Source organism: Parus major, chromosome 1 (assembly GCF_001522545.3).
Source record: "Parus major isolate Abel chromosome 1, Parus_major1.1, whole genome shotgun sequence".
NCBI lineage: Eukaryota > Metazoa > Chordata > Aves > Passeriformes > Paridae > Parus > Parus major.
The window spans coordinates 111,842,606-111,868,840 of NC_031768.1; the positions used below are offsets into that span (position 1 = coordinate 111,842,606).

General features: G+C 40.2%; 2 protein-coding genes across 5 annotated transcripts; one reads left to right on the top strand and one right to left on the bottom strand.

The window, feature by feature from the left end:
- Positions 1–147: 147 nt before the first annotated feature.
- On the top strand, positions 148–6,373 carry CGGBP1 (CGG triplet repeat binding protein 1). Of its 2 annotated transcripts, none has more exons than XM_015641054.2 (2): positions 148–195; positions 2,156–6,373. In XM_015641054.2, the coding sequence occupies exon 2, from the start codon at positions 2,178–2,180 to the stop codon at positions 2,679–2,681; it is 504 nt and encodes a 167-aa protein (XP_015496540.1). In that variant the 5' UTR covers positions 148–195; positions 2,156–2,177; the 3' UTR covers positions 2,682–6,373. The 2 variants fall into 2 exon arrangements, with proteins under 2 accessions (XP_015496540.1, XP_033374770.1); XM_033518879.1 differs by lacking the exon at positions 148–195 and adding an exon at positions 563–2,083.
- Positions 6,374–6,726: 353 nt separating this feature from the next.
- On the bottom strand, positions 6,727–15,308 carry N6AMT1 (N-6 adenine-specific DNA methyltransferase 1). 3 transcript variants are annotated; one of them, XM_033518875.1, is made up of 7 exons: positions 14,982–15,305; positions 14,281–14,370; positions 13,773–13,863; positions 13,127–13,210; positions 12,879–13,020; positions 12,088–12,215; positions 6,727–8,656 (listed from the first exon to the last, which is right to left on the bottom strand). In XM_033518875.1, exons 1-6 carry the CDS (start codon positions 15,167–15,169, stop codon positions 12,109–12,111), a joined length of 702 nt encoding a protein of 233 aa, XP_033374766.1. In that variant the 5' UTR covers positions 15,170–15,305; the 3' UTR covers positions 6,727–8,656; positions 12,088–12,108. The 3 variants fall into 3 exon arrangements, with proteins under 3 accessions (XP_033374766.1, XP_015496526.1, XP_018863429.1); XM_015641040.3 differs by lacking the exon at positions 6,727–8,656 and adding an exon at positions 9,754–11,718 and having other exon boundaries at positions 14,982–15,308; XM_019007884.2 differs by lacking the exon at positions 6,727–8,656 and having other exon boundaries at positions 9,754–12,215.
- Between the last annotated feature and the right edge of the window lie 10,927 nt (positions 15,309–26,235).

Consider the following 26,235-nt stretch of genomic DNA (forward strand, 5'->3'; position numbering starts at 1 on the left):
CCCATTCTTAATTGGGGGCGAGGTTCGCCCATCTCCGCGGTGAGCCAATCAGCGAGTGACTTCCGGCGGTGGGCGGGGCCGTGTGGCTGCGGCGGAGCGGCGCGTCCGGCCCGGCCCGGCGGGGCCCAGCGCGGAGCGGCGGCGGCGGAGCCCCGGGGCGGCCCCGGGCGAGGGCGGGCGGCGCGACCGCTGCGGGTAATGGTTCCCGGCACGGGGTCCGCGCGGATTCGCGCGTGGGGAGGAGGCTGCGGGGCCTCCCGGGGAAACACCCGCGCTGCGAGGAAGGGCCGCAGCCGCGGGGCCTGGGGTGTGCCGGGCCGGGCTCCGCGCGTTTAACCCGCGCGGGGCACACGGCGCCGGCAGCCCGCGGAACAAACCCGGGCAAGGAACGCATCGAGTTCTGGTCCCGGTCCCCGGGCGCAACCCGCCCAGTGACTGGAGATCCAGACTCGTGCTCTTCACCCGGCGGCTCCGGGGCTGGCAGCGGGTCCGGGTGCGGTGACAGCGGCCGCCGCCTCAGCGGGAGTGGCCGGGGAGCGGATCCTTGTGCGCCGGGCACCCCTGCGGGGGGAGGCAGCAGTGTTCTGCAAGGAAACCACGCCAAAACTTGATACCCCACCCCCCCCAAAAAAAAACAAGCCAGGCCTACAAAAAATCCTGTGTTCTGCTGCTCTCAGAAGCCCGAGAGATTTTGTTGCAGTAGGATTGCAAACACCTGATTTGGTGGGGGGAAATTTTTTTTTGGCCTTTCAGAAGCCAAAGCAACAAGTTTGTATTGGGTTAGGACTTGTTTTCTTGATTTCAGGAAATGGTTGCTTAGGTAACTCATGTGTAAAGCAACAAAAAGAACGAAGAAGATTACGTTGATGCTGGATAAAGATTGTTTATCTTTGTATCGGTCTAAGACTTATGGTTCTGCAAAGTCGTAGTGAGAGCAAAAAACAAAATCACTAGGAAATAGTTAATAGCAAAATTTTTGTTTCTTTTTTTTGCAGAAGCTTGTAATCTCTTCATGTAGCAATGGCTTAAGAAAAAAAGACAATGTTGAAGACAGAATTCTCTATTCCTTTAGTTCCAGGGTGGGCAAAAACCATTCTGGACAGCAGAAACTTATTCAGCCTTTTTTTTTTAAACATTGCAACAGCAAACTGAGTAACAAAAGAAAACAAGTATAGAGAAGTACACCCTTCCCCCCACACCGAGGTAGCTGGATACTTAGAAGAAATATTGTTGCTGTTTGGAGTTTTTTTGTTGTTTTGTTTTGTTTTTTAAGGAAATGAGTAGTTTATATTACCATTAGCTTTGCTCAGAAAACCTCAAACCTGAACAGAGCTATTACTTGACTTCACCTTTACTTTAAAAAAGGAGTTAAATTATCTTTAGCTGAGATTTGCAGTAGCTATTCCATACCTCAACAACAAAAGGACACAGGCCTTGTTTGATTTCAGAGCACTTAACTGGGTTATTGCCTGCTTTGGTGACATGGTCTAGTTTAGAGTGACGTTAGACCTCTTTGAAAATACAGTTTCTTATTTTGCATTGTAATACATGCAATTCTATGTTCCATTAGGCTGCTCCAGTACTAATTGCAGTGACAAAATTATTTGCTCTAATCTCCAAGTTCAGGTTCAATCTAATAGCTGTGGTTTAAAAACCAGGGCTGTTTCCAAATAAGTGCTGGCAAAGCTTCAGTTTGGTTTTGGTTTGGGTTTATTGTTGTTGTTTTTTTCTTGTTGGGGGTTACTGGCTTTTTAAAGCGACGAAAATGGTTTTATTGCTTGCAATGGACAAAATACACAGAAAAATACTGACTCAACATAATTAAAAAACTGTAAAATACATTTAAAAAGTGTTAAGAAGGAAATACCCTTTGTCCTAAAGTGTAAAGGATGAAAAAAGGTCTTCAAGGAAAGCAAAAAATGTTTTTGTTTGACTTTAAGTGATTACAGATTGGGTTTTGAGTGTTCAGTTGAGAAACTAAAGAGCATTTTACTCTGACCCACAAGGATCCTTATTCTCCCAATTTCTTTGGACTTCCAGATGAAAAGCCTTTCAGTGACAGTGTCACAAATGTGTCTTACATGTAAGTTGTGATATTTTAGGTGTCATCAGGTGCCAGGCTGGATACTGAATTAACACTTGTTTTGTTTGCCAGCTTTGCCTGGACAGAGGCAGCAATGGAACGGTTCGGGGTGAAATCAGCGCCGTCGCGGAACCGCTCCAAGACCGCTCTGTACGTGACCCCCCAGGACCGCGTGACCGAGTTCGGCAGCGAGCTGCATGAGGACGGGGGGAAGCTCTTCTGCACCTCCTGCAACGTGGTGCTCAACCACGTCCGCAAGTCCGCCATCAACGACCACCTCAAGTCCAAAACGCACACCAAGAGGAAGGCGGAGTTTGAGGAGCAGAACGTCAGGAAGAAACAAAGGACTCTGACTGCCTCCCTGCAATGCAACAGCACTGCCCAGACAGAGAAAAGCAGTGTGATCCAGGACTTTGTGAAAATGTGCCTGGAAGCCAATATCCCACTGGAGAAGGCTGATCACCCCGCTGTGCGAGCCTTCCTGTCCCGCTACGTTAAGAACGGCAGCTCCATACCCAAGTCGGAGCAGCTAAGGAAAGCATACCTGCCTGATGGCTATGACAATGAGAACCAGCTCATCAACACTGAAGACCGTTGAGAAGAGAACTGTTTTCATCCTTGGTGTGAAGTTTTACATATTGATGGTGTGGTTTATTTTTATATTCATGCATATATACAGTGTTACATATTGATTTTACAAGCTATTTTGTATTCTTGTAGAAATGACAATCTACTTCTGAACTTAGTGGTGTGCCACAGATTGTTGCTAACCCTGCTGTGAACTTCAGAGCTACACTGATGTAGAGCTCACGAGGAATGTAGGGAGCATCCCTGGCACACACCTGATCTCTGTTCAGTCCAGCTGTAACTGAGGCTGAGAAAAAGGCACTTGAATGAATGGAGCACCCCACTTCACAGTGCAACTAAGAAGACAGTGTGGTAGGGATTGCTGCTTGTGGCAGTGGATTGTTTTGTCCAGTATCCTGTCCCTGAGTGACCAAGAAGAGGTGCTGCACCTTTGAAATGCAAGAAGCTCTAGGATGATTAGTTAAAATATCACTGTTGGGGGAGGACTATTGCAACTTTCTATTCAAGCTTGGTTTACGTTTTGAAACAGGAAACATTTTTCTTCTAGAACTCTCTCTTACGCTGTTTGGTGCAACTGTGGATGTATTTGTTATCCAGCTTAACCAGCCAGTCTCTCGTACTGACCTCAGAACTCCACTATCCTCATAAGCCTAGGAGTTCTACCCTGTCGGCTTTTCTAAAATCACTGTTCCTTTGTCTTGGTTTCACATGCCCCCTTCCATTTCAGTGCCAATACTTGGAAGCTGAGTAGACAGTAACTGAGTGTGGTTTGCAGTGCAGCTGCTGTCAAGTGAAACTTATGCTGGACCAAGTTCGTAGCAGAGAAGATTAATGCCTTTTTCCTACTAGCAGGACTAAGCTAAATCTAATTTGGGGATGGCACAGGCACTAAATTGAGGAGTTGGGAAAGTTTTTTCATTGTGCACAGGAGAGGCTGCTCCATCTTTCCCTGAAGGTCCTTTACACCTCTGGCCTTGTCATCAGCCTGTCATCAGTCAAGGGAAGTGAAGTGATTAAAATAGTTTTTAAAGCAGTTACTGCAAAGGCTCTTCAGTACTTGTAAGCACAAGTAGGAAGGCACATACACTCCGAACTTATACTGGAATTACAGACCTGGGCTATATTTCCTACTCTGTGCTATGGCCACATCTATTAGACTGGCAAAAACCAAAATGGGATATTGAAGAATTTCAATAATGTTACTCTCTCCAAAATCTAGTAAACTGTTACTAAGCTGTTCCAAATGATGACGCCAAATATTTCACCTGACACAAGTGTTCTGTAAAGGTTTTGAATGAAATGAGGGAGTACTGTGCAAAGTGCTATAATTCAACTGACCTGTGCCTGCTCCAGATCTCCTGGGGATGCTTTGGGTTCAGAGAGGTGCCAAGCAGCTCCTGGGAGCACAGGAATCCTCTCTCCCCATGTACAATGTTATAAGGATACAATGGTATAAGGATGCTTTAACTCCTGAGGGTGGAGCCACTTGTCCAGCTTCCTTTCCCCAGCAGAGTTTCACAGCAGTTTATTTACAGCAATACCAAGGAATTGCTGAAAGGAGACAAAATAACCAGATTATTTTGGGTTTGGAGGTATTTCCCTAGCTGTATATAGAGCAGTCTCCTTTGGTGGGCTGAGAGAGATTTACATACTTAGTGACAACTGTTTTTTTTGTGCAATTAGCCTGCAGAAATGCACTTGTGTTCCATGTCCTGCTATGAAACCTGCTGGAATAAATAGACAAAGCTAAAAAGTAGAAGGTTTCTTACCCATGTGCATCAGTCCAGGGGTGCTCACCCCACTGCTGGTCTAGGACTTCAGGCAGAAATAACAGTAGCAACTTTTTAATTTAATCCTAGAGATCAAGATATGCCTTCCTAAATATCATTTTTTATTGCACAAGCTTGGATTTAGCTTAAAATCCTTAACTGCCTTGGGCTAGAACTGTTTAATAAATCTTCTGAAGCCAAGTGAAAGGTAAACTGCCAATAGCCTTTTCTGTCCTGACAAGAATTGAAAGTATTTTCTCACAGCTGCTGTTTTCTTACAGTGAAACAATATCCTTGCTTTATATTTTAATCTTTTTTGAAACCTCAGCAGTGGTATCTTAGAATTGAAGCAAATAGAGAATAATGGGCTATTGAGAAAACAAAAGCAGCTAGAAAAATGGGATGGTCAAAAGGTACGAATTTGGGCTAGTTCACTCAGTTTTTGCTAACATGGGATTTTCCAGACTGCACCCCATAACATTTTTTTATAGTTTAGATGCTGTATGTTCTTCCCTTGACTGACTGACTGACATTTTGAAATGCTTCATGGGAACATTAATTAGGCTCTTTTATAACTGAAAAAAAAAAAAAAAAAAGGAAATTAAGTTGTTTTAGAAGTTACAGTTTTACATAAAAATAAAAATATTGCTAAGTGTAAAGAACTCACTTTGCAGGACTGCTGCCTTAATAATAGGATATTTTCATTTAAAAATGAAGCCACAATACTTTTCAAGCTTTTTTGAAAATCAAGATGTTGATCTTGACAACAAACATTAATAATGGAGTAAAGTTATGAAAAATAAAGCACTTCCAGGTGATCTAGAAAGAATGTGTAAGTTTAGAATCATGAACATAACCCAAATCATCAAGACATTTTAGAGAAAATATGAGTAAGTGATTGCATTCTGTAATGAAACAGAGTCCTGCAAACACTCAAATTCAGAATGTAATTTTGCCGGTATGGCTGCAGTTGGATAAAGCATAACTTCCTTTTAATTGCTGTTCATCTCAGGGAAGATTTACAGCAGAAGTTTTCTCATCTGTCTAGACCTAAGGAATAACTAAATCCTCATCTATCTAAACCTAAGGAATAAGAGTAAATTTGAGGCTGTGATGGAGTTGTCTGAACAGTCACCATGGATGTTTAATTTCTTGTGCAGGAATGTATTTCCTGTAAAGAAGAAAACTCTCAGAAGTAAAGGGAGGATGGTAACAATGTCAGCTTTTCACATTACATCCAAATGTAGGAACAAGCTCTAAGGGATACTTTCTGCCAGGTGGTTTTATGAATATATTTGAACTCTAAATGTAATAGAAAAAAAAATAAAAATAAAAGAAGACATATTTTCTTCTCTGACCAATACTTAAACTAACATAGCCAAATAGCTAAAATTACTCCCAAGTGTTTTTCTTGAATCAACATGTGCAAAGAGTAAAATACAAACAGGAGCACCCTCTGTTGTGTGACTCCTTACATGCATACACAACGATAGTTTCAGCTTGTGTGCTCTTGAATAAACATGAGCAAACTTAAAAAATTTTAATAATTTTGAAGACTGTAATTTGGCAGGTCCCATGGGAAGGTGAAGCATTCAGCATAATGAAAGGGAAATCTGTTTTTCATCTGAGAGAGAAACTTGTTCTGCAAAGTATGGGATATTCTCATGATAAAGGCTGGTTTTAGCCAGAGCCCCTTTTAGCAATTCTGTTGAACTGAAGAGTGAGATGTTCCCCGTTAGGTTTTGCAGCATAATGAGCTGGTTTTCAGGAAAATGGAAAACAAAAAGCTGGAAGTTTGGCAAGGATAATCTCTATTTTTATTTGCATATAAAGAGAGGCAAGGCCCACTTGTTGCATTCACATTGTACTCACTGCTACTTACTCTGTGTAATTTGAGTGCTTGTTGTCTTTGTACAATTTTAAAGTCGTGTCTAACTTTCAAAGTATTTTTATTTTAACAAAGCTTCTCACTGTAATAGTGCTGTTAGAGTTTAGTCTCTTTTGGACTAATGAAGATGCTTTATTTTTGTTTTGGTGGTAGGAATGTTTTGTTCATGGTGAGTGGCCACAGAAATGGTTTTATTTAAAAATCAGTCATGAACTTATGATTAGATACTAGAATGAGGCTGAAGATACCTGGGTCCTGCAGTACCACAAGACTTCCTGTAGGAACATAAGACCAGAGTAAGGGATTTAAGTTTTTATATTAAAACAATACTGAAGAGAAATACTTTACATTGTAAAGTTTTCACTTGGTAATGAAAAAACGGTCTCTTTAAAAAAAAATAAAGGTATTCCTTTTTTATAGAATTTATATGATCTCTTATTTTATCAACCAAGAACATGGATTAAGAACATGTGGTAGTTCACTTAGAGAGGTGTAATACAAGACAGGAGGAATGGATGGGGACAGGAAAAATGAGGGAGGTGCTGCTGTAGCTTAAGGTAACATCAGATATTGAAGCAGTTGGGTATCTGTGCAATGACACTGAAGTCTGTTTCAGGACTGGTTATACAAAACCTCTGTTTCCTGTCAATTCCTGATTTCCTTCATAGTGACAGAATTCCCTACTGATGCCTTCTGCTCCAAGTGAATACCAGGTGGAATGATTGTTGGGCTTTTTGACACTGCAGTAAATGCTTTGAAGGTACAGGACCTTGCAGCTATCCAAGGCTTCAGATCTATTCAGGAAGGGTTTCTGAAATGTGGAAGAAACCAAAAAGATCACAGTTTGATCCTGTCCCTTAGGGGCTTTATGAAAATTGAGCAGATAACATCAACCCATCAAAAATTATAATCAAGTGTGGGTTTGATTGTTTACACATTTCCCGAATTCTGACCTGTCTTGACATCTCAGGATGTATCAATGATAAATTCAGGCAACCTCTTGACTGATGAATTTATGCACAATTATCTTCTCATTTTCAGTCATTTCCAGGTCACAGCACATTAAGATCAAGTGCTTCTTGTTGTGAAATGGAAAACCAGAATAGAAATAAACATACCCTTCGTAAAATCTTCTTGTGCGGAGAATTAGTATATGAAACAGCATGTGCACACTTGCAAAATCAATGTATCAGTCAGGATTTGTGTGGAAGCTGATGCAGAACCAGGTGAAACAAATATTTAAATTTCAGTAATTAGGCCATGCTGAATTCTGATGGTGACATTTTACCTTTTTAACTGAAAGAAGGCAGTTCAGTGCGTATCTAGGATGCAGTAGGATCAAGTGCACACAACTTTCAGGCCACAGTGATGTTGATAATTAGGTTTGACATTTGTTATTTGCACAGGCTGGAGGAGAGACAGCCTGTGGAAGTTCTGGCTTGTTGGGTTTTTTTGTTTTGTTTTTTTCTCATACCACCACTTTTTTTACAAGGGGTTTGGAATTTTGTGGCTTGTGTGGTGGTGGTCATATCCAAAAGCACATCTCGAGTAGAAGCAGAAAGTGCAGGATGAGAGCTGGAATACAGAGAGCTATTGCAGCTCACTTGAAGATATTGTGGAAGAAAAGCATTTAGGGACTTTAGACATTCTTAGGAGGGGTTTGTATATTGGTTTGCCTCAAGTGGTTTTTTAATCTGTCCTCCAGTGTACAAAATAGCTCAAAATTCAGAATTTCACTGCAGTAATTGACACCTTCTCACCTTAATTCTTCTATAATTAGCTTTAAATTGCTCTCTCCCTCCTTTTATTTCTGAAACCTGTCATTACCTCAAGACAAATCCAACAGCTACCCATGATTGCACTTAGGGAAATGTTTTACAGACAACGAACTCCCAAGTGGAGCTTTAACCAGCTCTGGACTGAATGGACTGAGCCCCCTTGTGAGAGCACCCAAGCTCAGCCTACAATACAGAACCTGGCTCAAGATGTGTGCTTTGGTTTAACAAGGCTCAGCTCATCTCCTGAAACTGAAATTGCTGAGGGAAAAGTGGGGAGATGCAAAGAATCTCACATTGTGAAGGACTTGAATCAAAATGAAGGAGCTGATCCTTCCTTTAACAGGAGTAAAGCTGCAAGGGCCACCTTGGCAAGTGCAGCAGCAAATCCTGAGCTCTGTGATCACCAGGGACAGGCAAGGAGCTGATGGGACACTGCAACACTGCTGTTCCTTTAAGGCACTGAAACCTCCTTCACACAGTGTTAAAAGGTAATCTTCAGCAGACTTCCTGGAGCCCACTCTCAGAACGCTGTGTCTCACCCTGTGGTTTCCTGCAAACAACAGAAAATTGCAGCCTTAAAATAGAACATTGGTCTTGTCAGAAGAAAAACGGAGGTGGGACAGAAAGAACATTGAATAGATTATGGCTGGGGTTTTCTTTTCACTTACATTCAGTAAAGTAGCAACAGGCATGACAAACGGGACTGAAACAGGTAAAGAAAGTTTCTGTTTATAGCAATCCTCAGTGCTCAGATTTCACCCCGTATTTTTGAAACCTCTTCCTCCAAAATAATCCTATCCAACACAGAGAACTGTGCTAGTGGTGTTTAAATTGAATTAGTTCTTTGAATTCAGTTGCACTGAATGGGGTTTTGTAAATACCTAATGTCTGTTAGGATTCAGCAAAGACGTTATGAAGTTACTACCAAGAGTGCAAATCAGTGCCCATCTGGTGACATCTTTTTCTGCCATCTCTCCTTCCTAATTATACACTTTAGGATTGGGACTCCCATTCCTTACTTTGACAAACACTTATTTTATATTTATTTAGCATTTACTATCCCCTGAAGCATTCTTTTAAAGTGAAACTAGTCTCTTGCAGTGTCTCAAATCCATGGACTGAGTTAAAAAAACAAAATTAAAAAATCTAAATTACCATTTAGATGTCAATTGTATCTAAATGATATCATAAAAATAAAATGCCTTAAGATGGTAATTAAGTCTCAACAAGAGAAAAACTTCCCTGAATAACCAATTTTTCTCTTGGAGCTGGCTTTGGATGCAGCCACCAGGTGTCTTCAGAGCACAAAAATGCAATTAGTGGTAGGAGTGTTTTGGCTCAAGTGGAGCCCTGCTGTGTGTGCAGTTACACTCAAGGAGTTTTCTTCCATAAATATTTTCCATTTAGGCTGGATTGGAATTTTTGTCAGGCTTTTTCAGTTCTTCACAAACATCAGTAGGATTTTCCTGATCATCACACACTTCATCCAAACACAAAATTTTTGATAAAGGAAAGAAATCCAAACATAACATTTCAGAAAGTTGTTCCATTATTTTTTTCCAAAACACTACCCTGGGAAAAAAAATCCTGGTAATTTAGTAAGCATCTAGTAGCATTTGGTAAGCATTTCCATCATAAGCAGAGGTGACAATTGTTATATACAAAATTTCCATTTGCGTTCAATTTGGTTCTAACTTTATGAAGGAATTTCGCACAGGCAGAAGTTTTTGGGCAGGTTCAGCTAAGTGCTTCAATGTCTTAAAAATATTTAGGGGAAAAATCAATCTTGAAGACATGCTGAGAAAGGAATACACAAAATCCAAATTACTTGTCCTTATGAAGATGCTGAGAACAAGCAGCAGAAACAATCATCCCTTACAGTGCAGATGGTTGTGTGAATAGTGAATTTTTTAAACTTCTTAACTGATTGATGTTGAATTAGTCATGCAGAAGCACTGAACAAGTTTAAAATCCTGTTTTGCATCCCTCCTTTCTGCTATCTTGCTTCTTGAAAATCAAAACCTCACTTCCAGAAGCAACCTCACTTCCAGAAGCATCTTTCAAAAAACCAAAAAAAAACCCTGCAGCTTCGTTCATTGCCCTGTGAGGTGAGCCAGGAGCCAGAGAAGGGGAGATGTTTTTTAAACCCTCAGGATCACCTTCTCTTTCCAATGCCCAGACAATTAAGGTTTCTCCAGTCATGTTGATAAAAAGGGTATTAGTGTACATTCTTCAGGTAATGCTGGCTCAGAGCAATTATCAAGTTCACAATAAGATCTGGCCTCATAATTAAAGCTGTCTGTAGCTATTAAGCATTACAGGTGGAGAACAGAAACCAAAGCAGTGCTCAGTGCACCCTGCAGATAATGGGTCTTATTTTATTACCACAGCAGAGCCTCCCAATTTAATTTAAGAGGATGATAATGATAATAACTGAGAAATATTCAGTAACCAGCTAGGTTACTTAATCCAGTAACTCCAGAACCTGAGGGTTCAGGTACTTCTGAACCATGGCCAAAGGTTTTGGTAGCATTCAATCCTGAGCTTGAAATCTGGAAATCCTACAAGTTCTAGGTCCAGTCTGCAGTCAAATTATCCCTAATTTCACAGTATATCTTCAATTATTTAGCTTAACCACATCTAATTATCATCCCACTTTCAACTTTGAATGGCCAGTTTTTGAGTAAGAGGCTCTGCTAATTTGGACTGATGTGAGGACTACACTGTGCCCCATATCCTCCTGTGATAAGGCACTGCTAAAATGACACAAATTACTACAAATATCAATATAATGTTTATAGGAGCATTACACAAACAAAAGTCTTGCAAGTCAGTCTCTACAGAACCATGATGGAAATATTCTTTTTTTAAATGCACTTCCTTCTTACCCCTTCTGAACTTGTTTGGTTTTTATTTTGGTCAAAAGTAAGCTGAGAGTTGAAGCCAACTTATTTAAGCTTTGTATGTCGCAAAGCTATCCACAGAAAAAACAATGAGAGCCCCAGAAAACCCTCCAGCCTACACCAGAAAAACTACATTAGTGTTTCTTTAAAATGGGGGAAAAAAAGGGAAAATTACTAAAATTCAATTTCTATTTGCAAAATTGCATTCCTCAAAAAATAACCCAATGGAAATATAAACAACTACAATTACTAATATAAAATCTTCCATCATTCCTTGAGAAGCCTTCTCTGAAGCTTGGGGAAGGTGTTTAATTAAATTAATTTAATTAATTGTGTTGTAGAATTGTTGTGCTCATTACAAGGGATTGAAGAATCCTCTCTATCTGCTGCTGGAACATCTTCATCTGTTGGAAAAGATGAGAAGTTCAGTACCCTGAGTAGTACAGCAGCAAAATATTTGATAGGTATGTGAGAACAAGTGAAACAACTCCTAACTGTGCCTTCACATTTTGTATATTCACACTGTATAATGTGCCACTGTATTTCCATCTGTGCACTGATCCAAACTTCCTCCAAATGCTTCAGCGGTGAACTCCGAGCATCTGTGTATTTTAACAAGGCTCTTTCTTCTTCTCTTGAGGTCAGAGGGACATGGAAGACTCCGGTCCTTAATCATGGCCAAAGTGATCCATGCTGATAAATGCTGATCCTGGGAGAGGAAAGAACTTTTTAAGCCAAAAGGAGGATATCTTAGTCATGCTGCTTGGAAACTTGCAGTTTGTTGTGAATGTTGATGGTGTAAAATGATGCTGGTTCTGACCAAGGACAACTGAAGACAACAAAAGTGATACATGTGCATGGCTTGTGAGACTCTCTGGTGTGTGGCATTGGTTATGTCAGAGGATATTGGATCATTACAAACCTGTTGATATTTTGTTCCCTAGTTCATTTTTTGGGTTAATTTCTTTCTTGATGTTTTTCTTGCATAAGTAAGTTCCTGTCATTAACAGAGCAGACTGCATTCACTGCAGTGTTACCAACTCACAACTCTGTGTTCAATTTTCTTTATGCCTACTACCTGGCAGGTGAAGAGAAGTTATCAAGACTTCCTGAATCTGAGGATTGTCAGCATCTCTGGTCCCGCTTGCCTGGAAAGTATTTGTGTGCCTTTTAAGCCACTTTTCTTCATTGTTTCCAGAATTTCATCTGTAATGGAAAGTGCAGTGTTTACAAATAAGTTGAAATTGGTTATAGAAGATAGTTCTAAGGTATCTGCCAAACTGTAAAGCAAAGTTTATAAACTCTGCCCTCTTTCAGACAGGAATTTTTATGCAAAATAATCTCCTACCAAACGCAAATAAAGCTCATAATTTACAAACTGAAGTTTGGTGTTTTTCTAGAATTCTGCATGAAGCTAAACTGTAAGACAAAGCGAGCTCTGTAGCATCTTTTCATAAAAGCTGCCTAATAAAGCAGGTATGAAGAATAATCTTGACATTACATGATCATTTGTGGCCATTAAGCATTAGATCAGAAGGAAAAAGTCCAAATCTTTTCTCACACCTGTAAAATTAAAGACATCATATTTCCCACTAAGCCTTTTAGGTTAATACCACCGTTCTCTTCCATAAGAAAAAACTGGCCTGGCATCATTAATTAATTCAGATTTTATTAATCCACTTTCAGACTTGAAACTGAAATCCTGCAGAGCTGCTAGGGTCCCACACACTTTCACTTTCCAAACTAGCTTGGGGAGTTCTTAGCTTTGATAAATTTGCCTGCATTTTTGGTCTAGCTGTGATCAACATTTTGATTTATACCATGTTCAACCTGGTTTGGCACATTGGAATGTCCAAGGACACTGATCACCTGGATTATTTTCTTTAATTGTGACCAAGTAGAATAATCCTCCTGGTGAAAGCAGGTCTGGTACTAATGGGAAAACTCTATCCATTACTTCTCTGCCCTGTTTGCCCCCAGCCCAGGATGCCTCTATTCCATGGCTTTTCACCTATGAAGGAGGAAAACAAAGATTTTCATAATACAGAATGACAGAACTGTCACAACAACAGACACCAGCAGTACTATTTTTACTCTGTATTTCAAAATTTTCCTACCTCTTCAGAAGGTGTTACCACATATGGTGGGTTAAACAGCAGTAGATCAACCTTCCCATTTAATCTTGGGGATAATCCTTTGACCTGTAGGTGAAGTTGATGATTGTGTGACGTTTCTTTTTGGGAACATGAAGAATGCAAATGTTTTGTAAAAATACAGTCACATAGTGCAGTTGTTCAGCCATTTTAAATCCCATTTATTGTGGCCTACCTGCATCATCTTTTATAAATGTATAAAATGGTTAAAGAAATGAGAAAAAATATCTTTTCTCCTCATCAAATTTTGTAAGAAACTAAAGGCAACAACAGACATAATTAAATTCTAATTAAATCATAAAAGGCTGAGAACCAAGAATACCATAACTTTAGACAAAGGGCTATGATAATGACAGGCCACTATAAAATTCCTTGTCCAGCACTTTCCAAACTATATCTACAGTTTGGTTTCTTTTTCAATTAATACAATGAATTTTTAGAGCCTAATTTTGAATTTTAGAGCTTGAGTAGTTGGTTGGGGTTTTTTTGGCAGGGGGTGATGTCCAGAGGTCCCTTCCAACCCTAACTATTGTGTGACTCCATGGTCTCCAGTAAGCATTAAGAAATTGTACAAACTATGAAGAAGATACTATTGAAACCTCTCTCTCACCAAGTCAGTAATGATGGGCTGCAGGTGAACATTGTTAAGCAGAGCTGTCTCCTGGGTACAGTAAGCTGCCATGGGGTTGATATCTGTGCATCTAAATGGGAAATATTACAAAGTGTAAGTTATAGGCTGCTGTACCTGGAGGTTTAACCCTATGAACCACAAGCTAGTTTATAAAACCACAGAATATTGTGAGTTAAAAAGGACCCACAAGGATTAAACCCAGCCAACACAAGTGCAGACTTAGCAATTTGACTGAGAAATGGGAAAATGGATTTCAAGTCACAACACTACTCCATTTGTTACAGAACCTGAAGTAAATAATTCAGGCTGCACCATAAGCTCAGAAATGCTTCACGGGCTCTCTTTGCTTTGATTTATGTATCTACAGAATCGAGAAAAGAATAGTTTTTAAAATGCGAAAATGATAAATACATATGAAAAGGCTAAGCATCCTGGGCTAAGCATCCTTTATTATTGCATGCAACAGTTTAGGTGCTGTTATACTTACATGTACAGTGCACTGGGTCCAAGGATGGAAGAAGCCAGAAATGTTGAAACCACACCAGATCCTGATCCTATTTCAAGGCAGATCTCAACTCTAAAGAGAGAACACTCTGGATGACTTTTGTTTATAACAGACACAGAATTGGTCAAGACAGTTTTATAGACCATGCTGTCCTCCCAAACACGTTGAAGTACAGAATCACAAAACATCCTGAGCTGAAAGGGACTCAGAAAGATGATCATCCAGTTCAACCCCTGGCCCTGCACAACCCCACCCTGTGCATCCCTGGCAGCGCTGTCCAAAGCCTGAGCTCTCTCAGGCTGGTGCTGTGACCATTCCCTGGGGAGCCTTTCCCATTGCCCCACCAGCCTCTGGGAGAAGAATCTTTTCCTGATATCCACCCTAACCCTTCCCGGCACAGCCTCAGGCCGTTCCCTCAGGTCACAGAGAGCAGGATCAGCGCTGCCCCTCCGCTGCCTCTCATGAGAAAGCTGCAGACAGAGATGAGGTTTCCTCTTCTCCAGGCTGAAGAAGCCAAGCGCCCTCAGCCCCTCCCGGCACGGCTTCCCCTGCAGGCCCTTCCCCATCTCCGCAGCCCCTCTGGACGTTCTCTAACGGCTTTAATTAGAGATTAAAGATTAAAAATTAGAGATTCATTTAACTGTGCCCGCAATCCCCCCTCAGCTCACCCCGCCCTGCCGTACCGAGCCTCCCGCAGGCTGCCCGCGTCCCGCTCCAGCGCATCGAGCAGCAGGAAGGTGTCCTCGGCCGGCTCGTACACGTCCCGAAAGGGCCCCCGCGGGCCCAGGTGCTCGTAGCGCGGGGTGGGCAGCGCCATCCCGGCCCTCCCGGCCCGCATCCGGGGGAAGGGGAGGGACGAGGAGAGGAACATCCCTCAGCATCGCTCCGTGCCGCTCGGATGTGCTCGCCCAGAAGTTCCACCGGTTCGGTGCGGTCTGGTGGCCCGGATCGGACGGGAAACAGCGTCGGTGTGGCGGCGCTGCCCGCCGGCGGTGCCCCTGAGGGGGAGAGGCAGAGCGCTGCTGCTGCTCCTGCTCCGGCCTGCGGTGTCGGCCGTGCCGATTGTGTTTCCCTTACGGGAACGACCACAGGGAGTCAGCACAAACCCGGAGGAAAGAGGTGCTGAGGGAGCTTCTGAAACACACGGGGGAAACCCTTCTATCCCTAGCCAGTAAAGCTCCGTTTTCTATTAATAAAAAAGACTATACTTCTGTGGTTCTTAGCCAGCAACGCTAGACAGCATCCTTCTGTACCAAGCATCTGAACTTCAGAGTCGCAGAAACACAGATTGGTTTGGGTTGAAATGGACATTAAAGCTCACCTCATTCCACCCCTGCCATGGGCAAGGACGCCTGTTCAATCACAAAATCATAGCATGGTTTGGGCTGGAAGCTCATCCAGTGCCACCCCTGCCATGGGCAGGGACACCTTCCACTGTCCCAGGCTGCTCCAAGTCCCATCCAGCCTGGCCTTGGGCACTTCCAGGGATCCAGGGGCAGCCACAGCTGCTCTGGGCACCCTGTGCCAGGGCCTGCCCACCCTCACTCAGTGAAAGAATTTCTTCCTAATATTCAATGAACCTACTCTCAATCCATTTGAAGCCAATCCTTACTGTTCTGTCGCTCCAGCCCCTTGCAATGAGTCTCCATCTTCCTTGCAGGCTCCCTTTGGATAGTGGAAGGCTGCAATTAGATCATCCTGAAGCCTTTTCTTTTCCAGGCTGAACAATCCCAATTCTTTCAGCCTTTCCTCACAGCAGAGCTGCTCCATCTCTCTGATCATCCTGGTGCCTCCTCTGAGCTCTCTCCAGCAGTTCCTCATCCTTCCTTTTGCTGGGACCCCAGGGCTGGAGGCAGTGCTCTAACAGAAATGAGGCTCTGCAAAATTAAGAATTGAGGAAAAATTTCAGGCCACCGATTGGATTAATAATTTTCTCTGCTCCACGAAACCCAAAGACATTCTGACCAAAAGCAGAAGAAAGAACTGAACAGATTCTAATTCCCATCAAATGTCTGTGTGGGATTATTAAGGCCCTGAACACTCAAATTCTGAGGGAGGTGACTGTCTAGGTCAATGAAGGAAAAAGATGATGTTAAAAAAGGCAGTGTAATCAGATATCCAGAGATTAATATTCACAGATCCAAAGACGAGGTTTTGACTCAAGGGTTGTTTTTGTCCTGTCAAGGAAATGAAACCACCAATCTTTATCTTAAAATAGGCTTCTTGCTCCACTACCTAAAAAAAAATCGAAGCAATTCTAGAAACTCAGAAGTTCAGAAAATTTCAGTTCCCAGAGTAAATTTATTCATGGACCTGATCTTGTACTAATATTACCTTTTCATTTAAAATGTTACTTTCTCTTCAGGAGACGATACCAGCTTTTTTTGGCTCCAAAGGAAATATAGTAGATGCTCCTTCATTTCATCTGCCCTCCCAAAGATTTGCTGCTATGCCAGAGAAACAAGTACTTGTAAAACATAGTAAGCTTGCATGAAATTCCATTCCTTTGGCCAAATGAAGTCATGTTAAGAGACAGAATTTTGCACTGTACCCATATTAGGAAAATTAATTCTTTGGATATATTTTTTTATTCTCTCCAGGTGGTCAAGCTTTGCAGTGCAGTAGGAGAAATGACTTCATCTCCTTCAGCTGTACTGGTTATTATTTTTGGCTGTTTCATACTTCATGAAAACTGGTTAATTATTATTGGGGACTTTTTTTAATACTTCTAAGTCCTTGTGGGTGAATTTTATAAAACATTTATTTTTACTGCTTATATAACTACCTGCCTAAAATGTTTTTCTTGGTAGACAACTGTACTGTTTTTGCCAAAACAGATTCTATTTCAATTTTGGGAAATTGTTGGAAAGCTGATATTCTCATTTTTCAGCGGTGCCCGTGCCATGTTATTAAACTGGGCTTTACAGAGATGAAAAATTGATCTTGACAGGAATCATAACCATTTGTTTACACTAAGCTGCATGGTTTCATCCCATCTGGAATTCAGCGCCATGCCTCTCATACAGAATCCTCACCCATGATTTCCTGTCAGCCCTCAAAGGCTTCCTCTGTAAAATTCTCAAACATTTCACATCTCCTGGAAGAGACCTAGGCCTGTGCTGGACCTGGGAATTCTCCTGTTTTGCTGCATTTGAGGAAGTAGAGCCACCAGGATAACTGCAAAGACAGAACTGCTAAGAGAAGGCTGGAAGAAACCTCATCATTTCTTTCTTGCCGAGCAAGTATCTTCCTAAAAGTAGATAATTTTCTTGCCCTCAGTATTTCTAATTAAAAGATAGCGCTCCCATGCTCTAGTAAGTAGAAATCTTGTAGATTCTGGCCTAAATACAGAGGATACATTTTATACTCAGTCTTCTGGCAAGTATATAAACTTAAGTAATTTTTCTCACAGTTTTTCTGTGTGGATTTGTAGGCAAAGAGAAGTTCTCATCAGCCCTTGCTCTACTTGACTAAATAAAGCATCCTCTTAAAAGTTTTCTGTCACAAGACATTATTTTCATTTCTCTTACCATACTTCTAGACTTTCTGCATATGGATTTAAGTCTGACTTCACCCTGAATGTGACTGGCACAAAATATTACAGGTAATGCCTTACTGATGCTTTGAAGAGTTTACAAGCTTCATTATCTCTTGTGGAACTTTCACGGTACATGCCAGGCTCATGGTTGTACTTGATTTGAGGAAATGTTTTTTTGCCTTTTGTGATCAGCTGTTTTTCCTAAGTTTTCCTCAATAATTTCCAAATAACTTGCTATAAAGTGAGAATTCTGTAGAATTTTATTTGTTTTAAGAGTTCCCTTTTTGCATGCCTATTGCTCACATTCTGATGATTTCATTTTAAATTGGTGACTCCTGATTCCTTGCTGTCATCACAGTGATGCCAAGGATCCTGATAAAAAGACTAAGCACAGTCAGCCCCAAGACTGAAATTTTGGGAGTCACCAGTAGTGACTGAATCTGTCATTATTCCTTTCCAGCACAGTATATGACTAGCTTTTATTCACTTTCTTGTTCACTTCATGCTCCTGCTGCCAATTCCAGCTTAGTTCATACTTTTACACATGACATCACATCTCAAGCTGCATGACAGCCTAGGCAGGTTAATTTTTGGTCTTTAAAAATTGAGACAGACACTGCAGAAATATAATAGTGTCCTGCCTCTGCCACATGTCCAAAATCATCACTGAGCTGTTCCTTTTAATTGTTATCCCAGGTTATTGGGTCCTGCTGTTTTCCTTCTTGTTCTCTTGAAAACATGTCCAAACCTTTTTGCTTTAATATCTTCATAATAATATCTTCAATAGAAATACAAAATTATAAAATGGTTAGGGTTAGATGGGAATTTAAAGATCATCTCATTCGAATGCCCTGCCATGGGCAGGGTGACCTTCTACTAACCCAGCTTACCCAACCCTGTCCAACCTGGGCTTGAACACTTCAAATTTTAATAATTCTTATTTTACATTATAAAATGTAAAATATATAAAAAAAATTCTAGCTTCCAAAACATTGCTTTTTTAGTGATCAGTCAGTCTTTTAGTCTATTTTTTTTTGATGCTATCTCATGCTTGAGATGGTTATTTAACCAATAAGCTTTGAAAACTATTTCTGCTCTCATTCATTCCCTTGCTTCCATCTCTTACCTCAATCAAATGTTTTCATCCCCTTATGACCTTGGCATCCTTGAATAACATAATCATCACTTAACTAAGGCCAAAACACTAAGGACATCTTTTTACTACTGTCCTGGCTATTAAGTGAAGAGCTACTGCTGCTGTTGATGTGAAAACCACTTGGGTGTTAATAATTTCCTGTCTCTGGATAACTCACCTTTTTTTCCAAGTGTTGCATTTCCAAATGACCCTTTCTAATCATACACCTGAGTTCCCTAACCTACCAAAAGCCAAACCATGGGGTTTATCCTTCAATAAAACTCTCCATTCTCCACAGATACTGTCAGATGAGTTAATGTTGGGTTTACACATGGTTCTTTTGTTTTTCTAAAGTGAATATCTCAAATCTCTTTTCACTTCCTTGCTTCCCTCCTGACTGATGAAAATCCTTGCCCTTACATCATAGCTGCAGTATCTCATGGCATGGCTTTGGGAATTTTAGACCTGCTAAGGAACGGTCCAGGGATAACATATTAGAGAGCAGGAATGCTGGATGATTGTTTACAGCCCCTCCTGAAAAGACCCCAGAGTTCATGTTAAGCTTTAAAAACCAATTGCAAGCTCTTGAAGGAATTATTACATCACTGCAACACTGAAATGCAGCTGCCTCAAGGGAAAGGCAGGGAATTTTTAATAGTGCACAGAAATATTTCAGCACTTCAGAAGAGAAAGTGAATAATGCCATAATCAACTGAGCAGAAAGGGAATGTTTAGTAAGTGGTCATATATAGTTGTTTTAACTGGATTTAGGCCAGAAACCAGGGAAAAACCTGCTGCTAATGGCAAAAATAAATTGGGGTTTTTAAGTCACCAATGACTGTATCCTTTGGTTTTCACTTGCATTTTAAACCGCAGCACCTGAAGCAGCAGAGTTGTAGTGGAGCTTTCTTTTATAACTGGTTACCAACATTTCCTCCTTCAGTGAGCAGGAATGATGTCTGATTGCCACAGGAATTCACAAGAAATTAAGTTCTTTGCAGGCCTGTACAGAGAAGCAGCAACACCGCTGTCAGCTGGTCATTTAAATTTGTCAGTGCTAGAGAAAACAATAATTAACAGCAACTTTGTCTCATCATAGACATCTGAGTGGGTAAACAGACACCAGGCCTTTACTTATTTTAATTTATAATTTTATTGACTTGTTGTAGCTACTCTAGTGTTCATAAAGAGAAGATAGAAAACCTAGAAAACACAGTTATAATTGTCCTTATACATTTCAGGATAAATTTATAGTCATCCATCAGAAAATAAAACAGCATTAGGGAAAATCAGTTTGAGATACCATTGGCATACCTTAGAAGAAGAGGGAATAAAATTTGAAATAGTATTGTACTATTATATATATTACACAGTATATATACAATATGATAGATAGATAGATAGATAGATAGATAGATAGATAGATAGATAGATAGATAGATAGATAGATAGATAGATAGATAAGCATACATATATTTATAACAGCAATTTTAAAAATGGTATTTTTTGTCATATATGTTACCTGTTGATGAATATATATGTATATTTTTATGTCATATTTCTTGTGTTCTGGTTTTGTAAAGAAGCTCATAAATGGATGATAGAAGGCTCTTAAAGCCAGGAAAAGACTCTGGCTTTATGGAGAATAGATTAGGATGGGAGACAAGGGAAGTATAAGAATAAAATGTGATTGGAGCTTTTAAAATAGTGAAGGTTAAAAGCTACATCATATGAAAGGAAAAAATTGAAGCTCTGTGTGAATTCTCGGGAACTCAGAAAATTAAAGACAAGAAAGGTTGCCCCGTCTGTATTTTAGTATGAAAACCTAATAAAGAGATATTAAAAAGGGTTTTTGCTTCCAAACAACCTTTGAAATGTTCTTCATAATGACATTCTGAAATGATACATTGTTCAGTCAAAAATAGAATAGTAAAGTTTGGCCCACAATGAGGGATTTTATGGCAGTACAAGACAGAAGCAAACTGCCACCAACACAATCTGAGTGCAAGGGACTATGAATGAAAGGCCATGTTTTTAATGGCTTTCCACAACTTTGTATCAAGACTTTAATTACTTTTCTTAGCTTTTTTTTAGAGGAAAAGTAAAAGGCACAAAAAAGCATGACTGAAAGAAGAAACTGAATATGTTGTGGGAAGGAACCTGAAATTAGCATATTCTTGGCTGAGTTATCCTGATCTACAATCAGAATGTGAGATTTGTGAAACTTTTTTATTTTTGGCTTGTAACATTTTCATTGGACTACACCCAAACCAAGTCTTTGTCCAGTAACAACAACCTCCTTAAGTTGTCTGTTTTTCACACTCACACCTGTTAATATATTTTAAAGGAAATACTAAAAATATGTTACAAGTAGAGACATATGTCAGGGAGAATGAATGAGGTGATTTAGAATTAAAACTTTTAAGGTGCCTGGTTGGTGAGCCATGCTCCAAAGCACTGCAGGTTGACCTCAGCTGGATCCAGGGAAATTGCTGTGATGGATCCTTGTCACTCCTTCTCCCTCACTTTGGTCTCTTAGTGTGGGGCTCAAGTTTGTAAGAAAAACTGGAAAATATTTTGTGATGTGGTGCTGAGTTGAGACAAAGCTCTGGAGATCTTCATCTGCTGCATGTAAACTTGGAGGGCTGAACTCAAAGATTTTTGTCCCTTTCATCAGCAAATCCCCACCAAGAGGTATTTAAATTACAAAGATTGAGAAGTTGAGGAGCACCTTGCAGGGAGAAATTTCCTAGCAAGAAGAAACACAGAACAAACAAAGAAAACAAGAAAAATTCTCTTTGCTTTAGAAGGATCTAAACATTTGTCATATTGTGGAAGATGAATTGCATTTTTTCCAGTTTTGCTGAGCCTGTAAAGATTTTCATCAGCTGTCATCTATGTCAGTGGTACTTTGGAATATACCAGAAGATTTGGGGGATATTTGAACTCCTTGGCACCTTTGGTGCCTAAACACAAGGGCTGCCAGCATCTAGGGGGTTTTTGGGATTTACTTCAGGAAAGGGAATACTAAGGTGGAGTACTGCTTCTAAAGGGAGTAAATCTTTAGTATCCTCACTGTGCAAACAACAGCATTTTGAAACATCACTTTGAAATGTAATACCCTGAGCAGATGTTCAGTCAAACAAATATTTAGAGAGAGATGTAAGTAAGCTCTAGAGTTCAAATTTAGGAAGGGAATAAAAACCTGTAAATAGATACACAAATAAGGTCACTCTTTAATAGGTCCACAGCAATTGCACATGGAAGAAAAAGGCTATAAATCCTTTTTGACAGTACATATGTTAAAGAAAGCAAAACTAATCAATCACTGGGAGATGGGTTGGTGGTCTGATTAGTTAATGTAATTCTCCCAAGTCAAATTAATTTGTTTTTTAAATATGCTAGATGTTACCATGAAACCTATCAAATAAAAATTCCTACAGCCATGTTTTTCTTTTCATTGCCAGCTTAAAATAACAATACTGACCTTGGCATGAAATAATTTATTGAGATTAATGACCAGTTTGGGTTAATGATCCTTGGCTATGCTGCTGACCTTCATCCCCTCCCAGCCAGGCATTAGTCCTCAGGAAATTTACTGCACCTTGACTATTATTGCTCACACATGTACAAGCCTCAGGAGCTGGGGCAAACCTGTAAGTTGTGCATTGCATCAAGAACTCTTACAGCATAAACCAAAACAAGAACAGCTTTGAAACTTTAAAAAATCAGAAAGTCAAATCATCTGATTTTGATCAAAGAATTAGTCACAGCCTTTGTTGTGCACTGTTCTCTCTGTATGAGTCTTGGAGCAATTATTGAGGAGCATTACAGAATATAAAAAATGTAGCCCTTGGCACTGACTGTCAGGGTCAGGCATTTCTGAAACTGCTATCAACTTTGAATTTAAATGCCAAGTACAATATTTTGCCTTGATGCGATTCTTCCAAGTACCATCCATCCTCCTTTCACTGGAAATGGTGCAAATCAGAACAATGCTTTTATGAAGGTATGAAATGAATGGGAAGGGTTTGGCATATCAAGTCTTTTTCACTCCCACAGGTCACATAATTAATTCTTGCACTTAGCTACAACTTGCAGAGGGAGATGATGAGGCAGAAGGTTTGCACAAGACCTTACAAAAGACCATATGTAGAGTTATAATTTGAAAATGAGATGTTTCTAGTTAATACTGATGTTGGTGCTCATTCCTGTAGACTTTTTTTTCTTCTCTGTGCTAAGGATGGGATGTTTATATACCTGATGGTGGTGTACAAACCAGAGTTACCTTTTCTAGCACTAAGAATTTCATCCTGGTGCTAGAAACAAGATGAATATACGTTTCATATAGAAACAAATAGGAATAAAAATAAGTGAAATTATCCTCCTCTCTATAGTTGTTTGAACTGGCAGTTCTGGAAAAAAAAAATATGCAAACCTTATGGCTGAAATCAGACATACAAACTTCACTGTATCAGAGGTTTTACTGTTAACCTTCTTCCTTCTGAAAATGAACAAACAAGGAGTTTGAATAGGAAGACATCCTAGAATACTTTAGCCACATCAATTAATGCCTGTAGAATTTATTTAACCAAAGACTTTTCCTTGAAAATTAATGGCCTTAAAGGCCTTGGCAGATCCATCTTCTTCCAATTTTTGTGACTTTCTTGTCCCAGTTCTTTACGAGCCTAGGCTCTGCATTGCCTCCCAGGAGCATTCTGGCTAAGGGAAATTGTATGAAAACCTTGGAAGTGCTGTATTTTAACTAACTGTGCAGATAACACGTGAAAAATGTAAGGAATTTATTTCCACCACAAACAATTCATCACAATGTCTTCCCAGCTTTCCCACATCTTCCAGTCTGAGAAGCAGAATACCTGAGGAGCAGGAATAAAACACCTGAAATGTCTTATTTCCAAGGCAATTTTTGACTCTGTGCAGATGTGGATGGAGCAAGTGAAAGAGTGATTTTCCCAGGAGAATAAAAAGAATCAAAATGCTTTTTAAGGACTTCGTGAAGACTGCTGGGAATTTTTTCATGACAATGAGTAGAGTCATCTTTCTTCCCACACTATATATAAATTTGTAAACCTTCCATCAGAACTACTGGCATGTAACATAAGCTGCATCCAAAAATCCAGTTAAATCTTTACAAAGTGAACATCTCACAGATAGTTTCCCCTACTACATTTTCATAACACAAAAGTACAAACAATTTGGCCTTTCTCTAGTTCTAAGAGGATTTTACTGAGATAAAATGAGAAGTTCCTCAGTTGTTCAAAACTGTAGTTTTAGTGTAAATTTAGTATCTTGCAGTGCAGAGGAGGAAGAAGGAAGATTTTCAGGGAGATTGAAAGAACTCGATAACAGAACTTTATTGTTTTCGTCAATCCCTGACATGAACTGAAATGTTTTGTTCTCCAGATCTCTTTTGACCTTATGGCATTTCACTAACATGAAGTTTATCTAATTTTCAAATATTTGTTCCAGTATCACACTGACATTGGAATATGAGTGATATTTTTAGAAATAGCAATTAAGGTAATAAGCATTAATGATTTAACTAAGAGTAAAAAATTATGGATGGCTTATCCAACACTATTCCAGCTCTGTCTCAATATCCCACACCTGAAGCAAGCATCCTCAAATGTTTAGTTATTGATTAACAACAGCCAGCTTGAAAAGACTTGGAGAAATGGAGAGCTATTGACAATGAGGACAAGAGCAGATGTCTGGACAAGGGCATCACAGCAGGGCAGGACTGTGAGGATATTCCCATTACAGTGCTTTGTCTTACAGTATGTATAAGGCATGGGAGGAAGTGTTTTATTTTCTCATCTTCCAGAATTACCAAGCAACATCCATCCAGGACAGATACTCCAGCCTCCCTGTCCTGGTGGTGGGACAGTGGGTCTGTCACTGCTGTGGCACAGGGAAGGACATCTTTGGGTGCCCTGTGGTTCACAACCTGCAAATTTGGGGGCCACGGAGGGTGGGGCAGTGGTGAGCATAGGCTGCAAACACTACCTGGAGCACCTGACACAGCTCAGCCTCAGACATGCCTCCAAAGGGGTTTTATCTGACCTGTTTACTTATGAGGAAATAGAGAAAATGCTCAAATCTACCACTTCACCCACTTCCATCCACCTAGAGGGATTAGACTGTCCTTTCTCCCATGCAAGGAAGGAACAAAAAGTCACTGTGGTCATTCCTGCCATGTCCTTACAGATATCTGTGACACAGGCTCCAGAGTTTTCTAGGCACTCTATTACACACCAATACTTTTGTTAAAATTAGAAAGGACTTTTAAAATGCCTATCCCAAACAGCTCTCTTTTCAGTTCAAGTCCAGGGTTCCTTTTTTCCACCAAAGAAATAAGATAACTCCTTGCAGTGTGTCCTGCACTGAATGATTGTTGTCATGACTGCCTCTTTGGGCACTGTGGTGTTTAACACCAGCTGGAAATTCGACTCCAAATAAGCTCCTGCCCTTCCTCCCTGCTCCCTTCAGTCAGAGAGGGACAAAGGCAGAGACTGAGGGTTGAGATAATTTACTGAAAGCAAACAGCAATGGGGTGAGGAAATGCACAGTAGCAGCAGCAACCTATTTGAATAGATCAAGATTAAACACAATCACACCTGATTCACTCTATATGTGCCAGAACAAGAGGAAAACAATCACTCCTCTCTATTCACATCACATTTACTATGCAGGAAAAGTTCCTTTCTTCGTGCAGGACCATTTTTTTTCAAAGTGTTTCTTTTTTCTCTCTAGCCCTGCCAACATTCCTTTCACATGAGGAAGCTTGAACAGATTGAAGCCCTTGTTCAGAGCAGGGTTTGTAGTACAAACATACTACAGTTATCAACTCACAATGCCCAAACACACAGAGGCAAAAACAGTCTGAGCTCCCACAACTTCATTTCAGAAAGTGGTTCAAAATATAAGTGTTTTAAAAACAGATCACTATTTAGTCATCTGTTCATGAAACGTGATAAAACTAGTGTTGTCTATAAGATTTAAGATATATACTCAATATTTAAAATGTCCAGTATAAATACAGTTGTACAAAATAAAATACAATTTATCTCAGCACACTTTACTTCATCTGATCGGATTCCACAGGTTAGCTTTATAATGCAGCCAAGGAGACAAGAGTTATTATTGAAATTCCACCTGTCCCCACTGGTATGTACCCAAAACTGAGGCCAAGTCTAGCATGATGTCAAAATGGATCCACTCACACAAGAACAGAATTAGCCTA

Bases quoted from the DNA above. Each gene is read 5' to 3' on its own strand.
- N6AMT1 (XM_033518875.1), bottom strand. From the start codon at position 15,169: ATGTTCCTCTCCTCGTCCCTCCCCTTCCCCCGGATGCGGGCCGGGAGG. The intron at 13,211-13,772 runs GTGAGAGAGAGG...CTTCACCTACAG, and splicing joins AGCCCATCATTACTGACTTG to GTCAAAGGATTATCCCCAAG. The intron at 13,021-13,126 runs GTAGGAAAATTT...CCTCCTTCATAG, and splicing joins TGGTAACACCTTCTGAAGAG to GTGAAAAGCCATGGAATAGA.
- CGGBP1 (XM_015641054.2), top strand. From the start codon at position 2,178: ATGGAACGGTTCGGGGTGAAATCAGCGCCGTCGCGGAACCGCTCCAAG.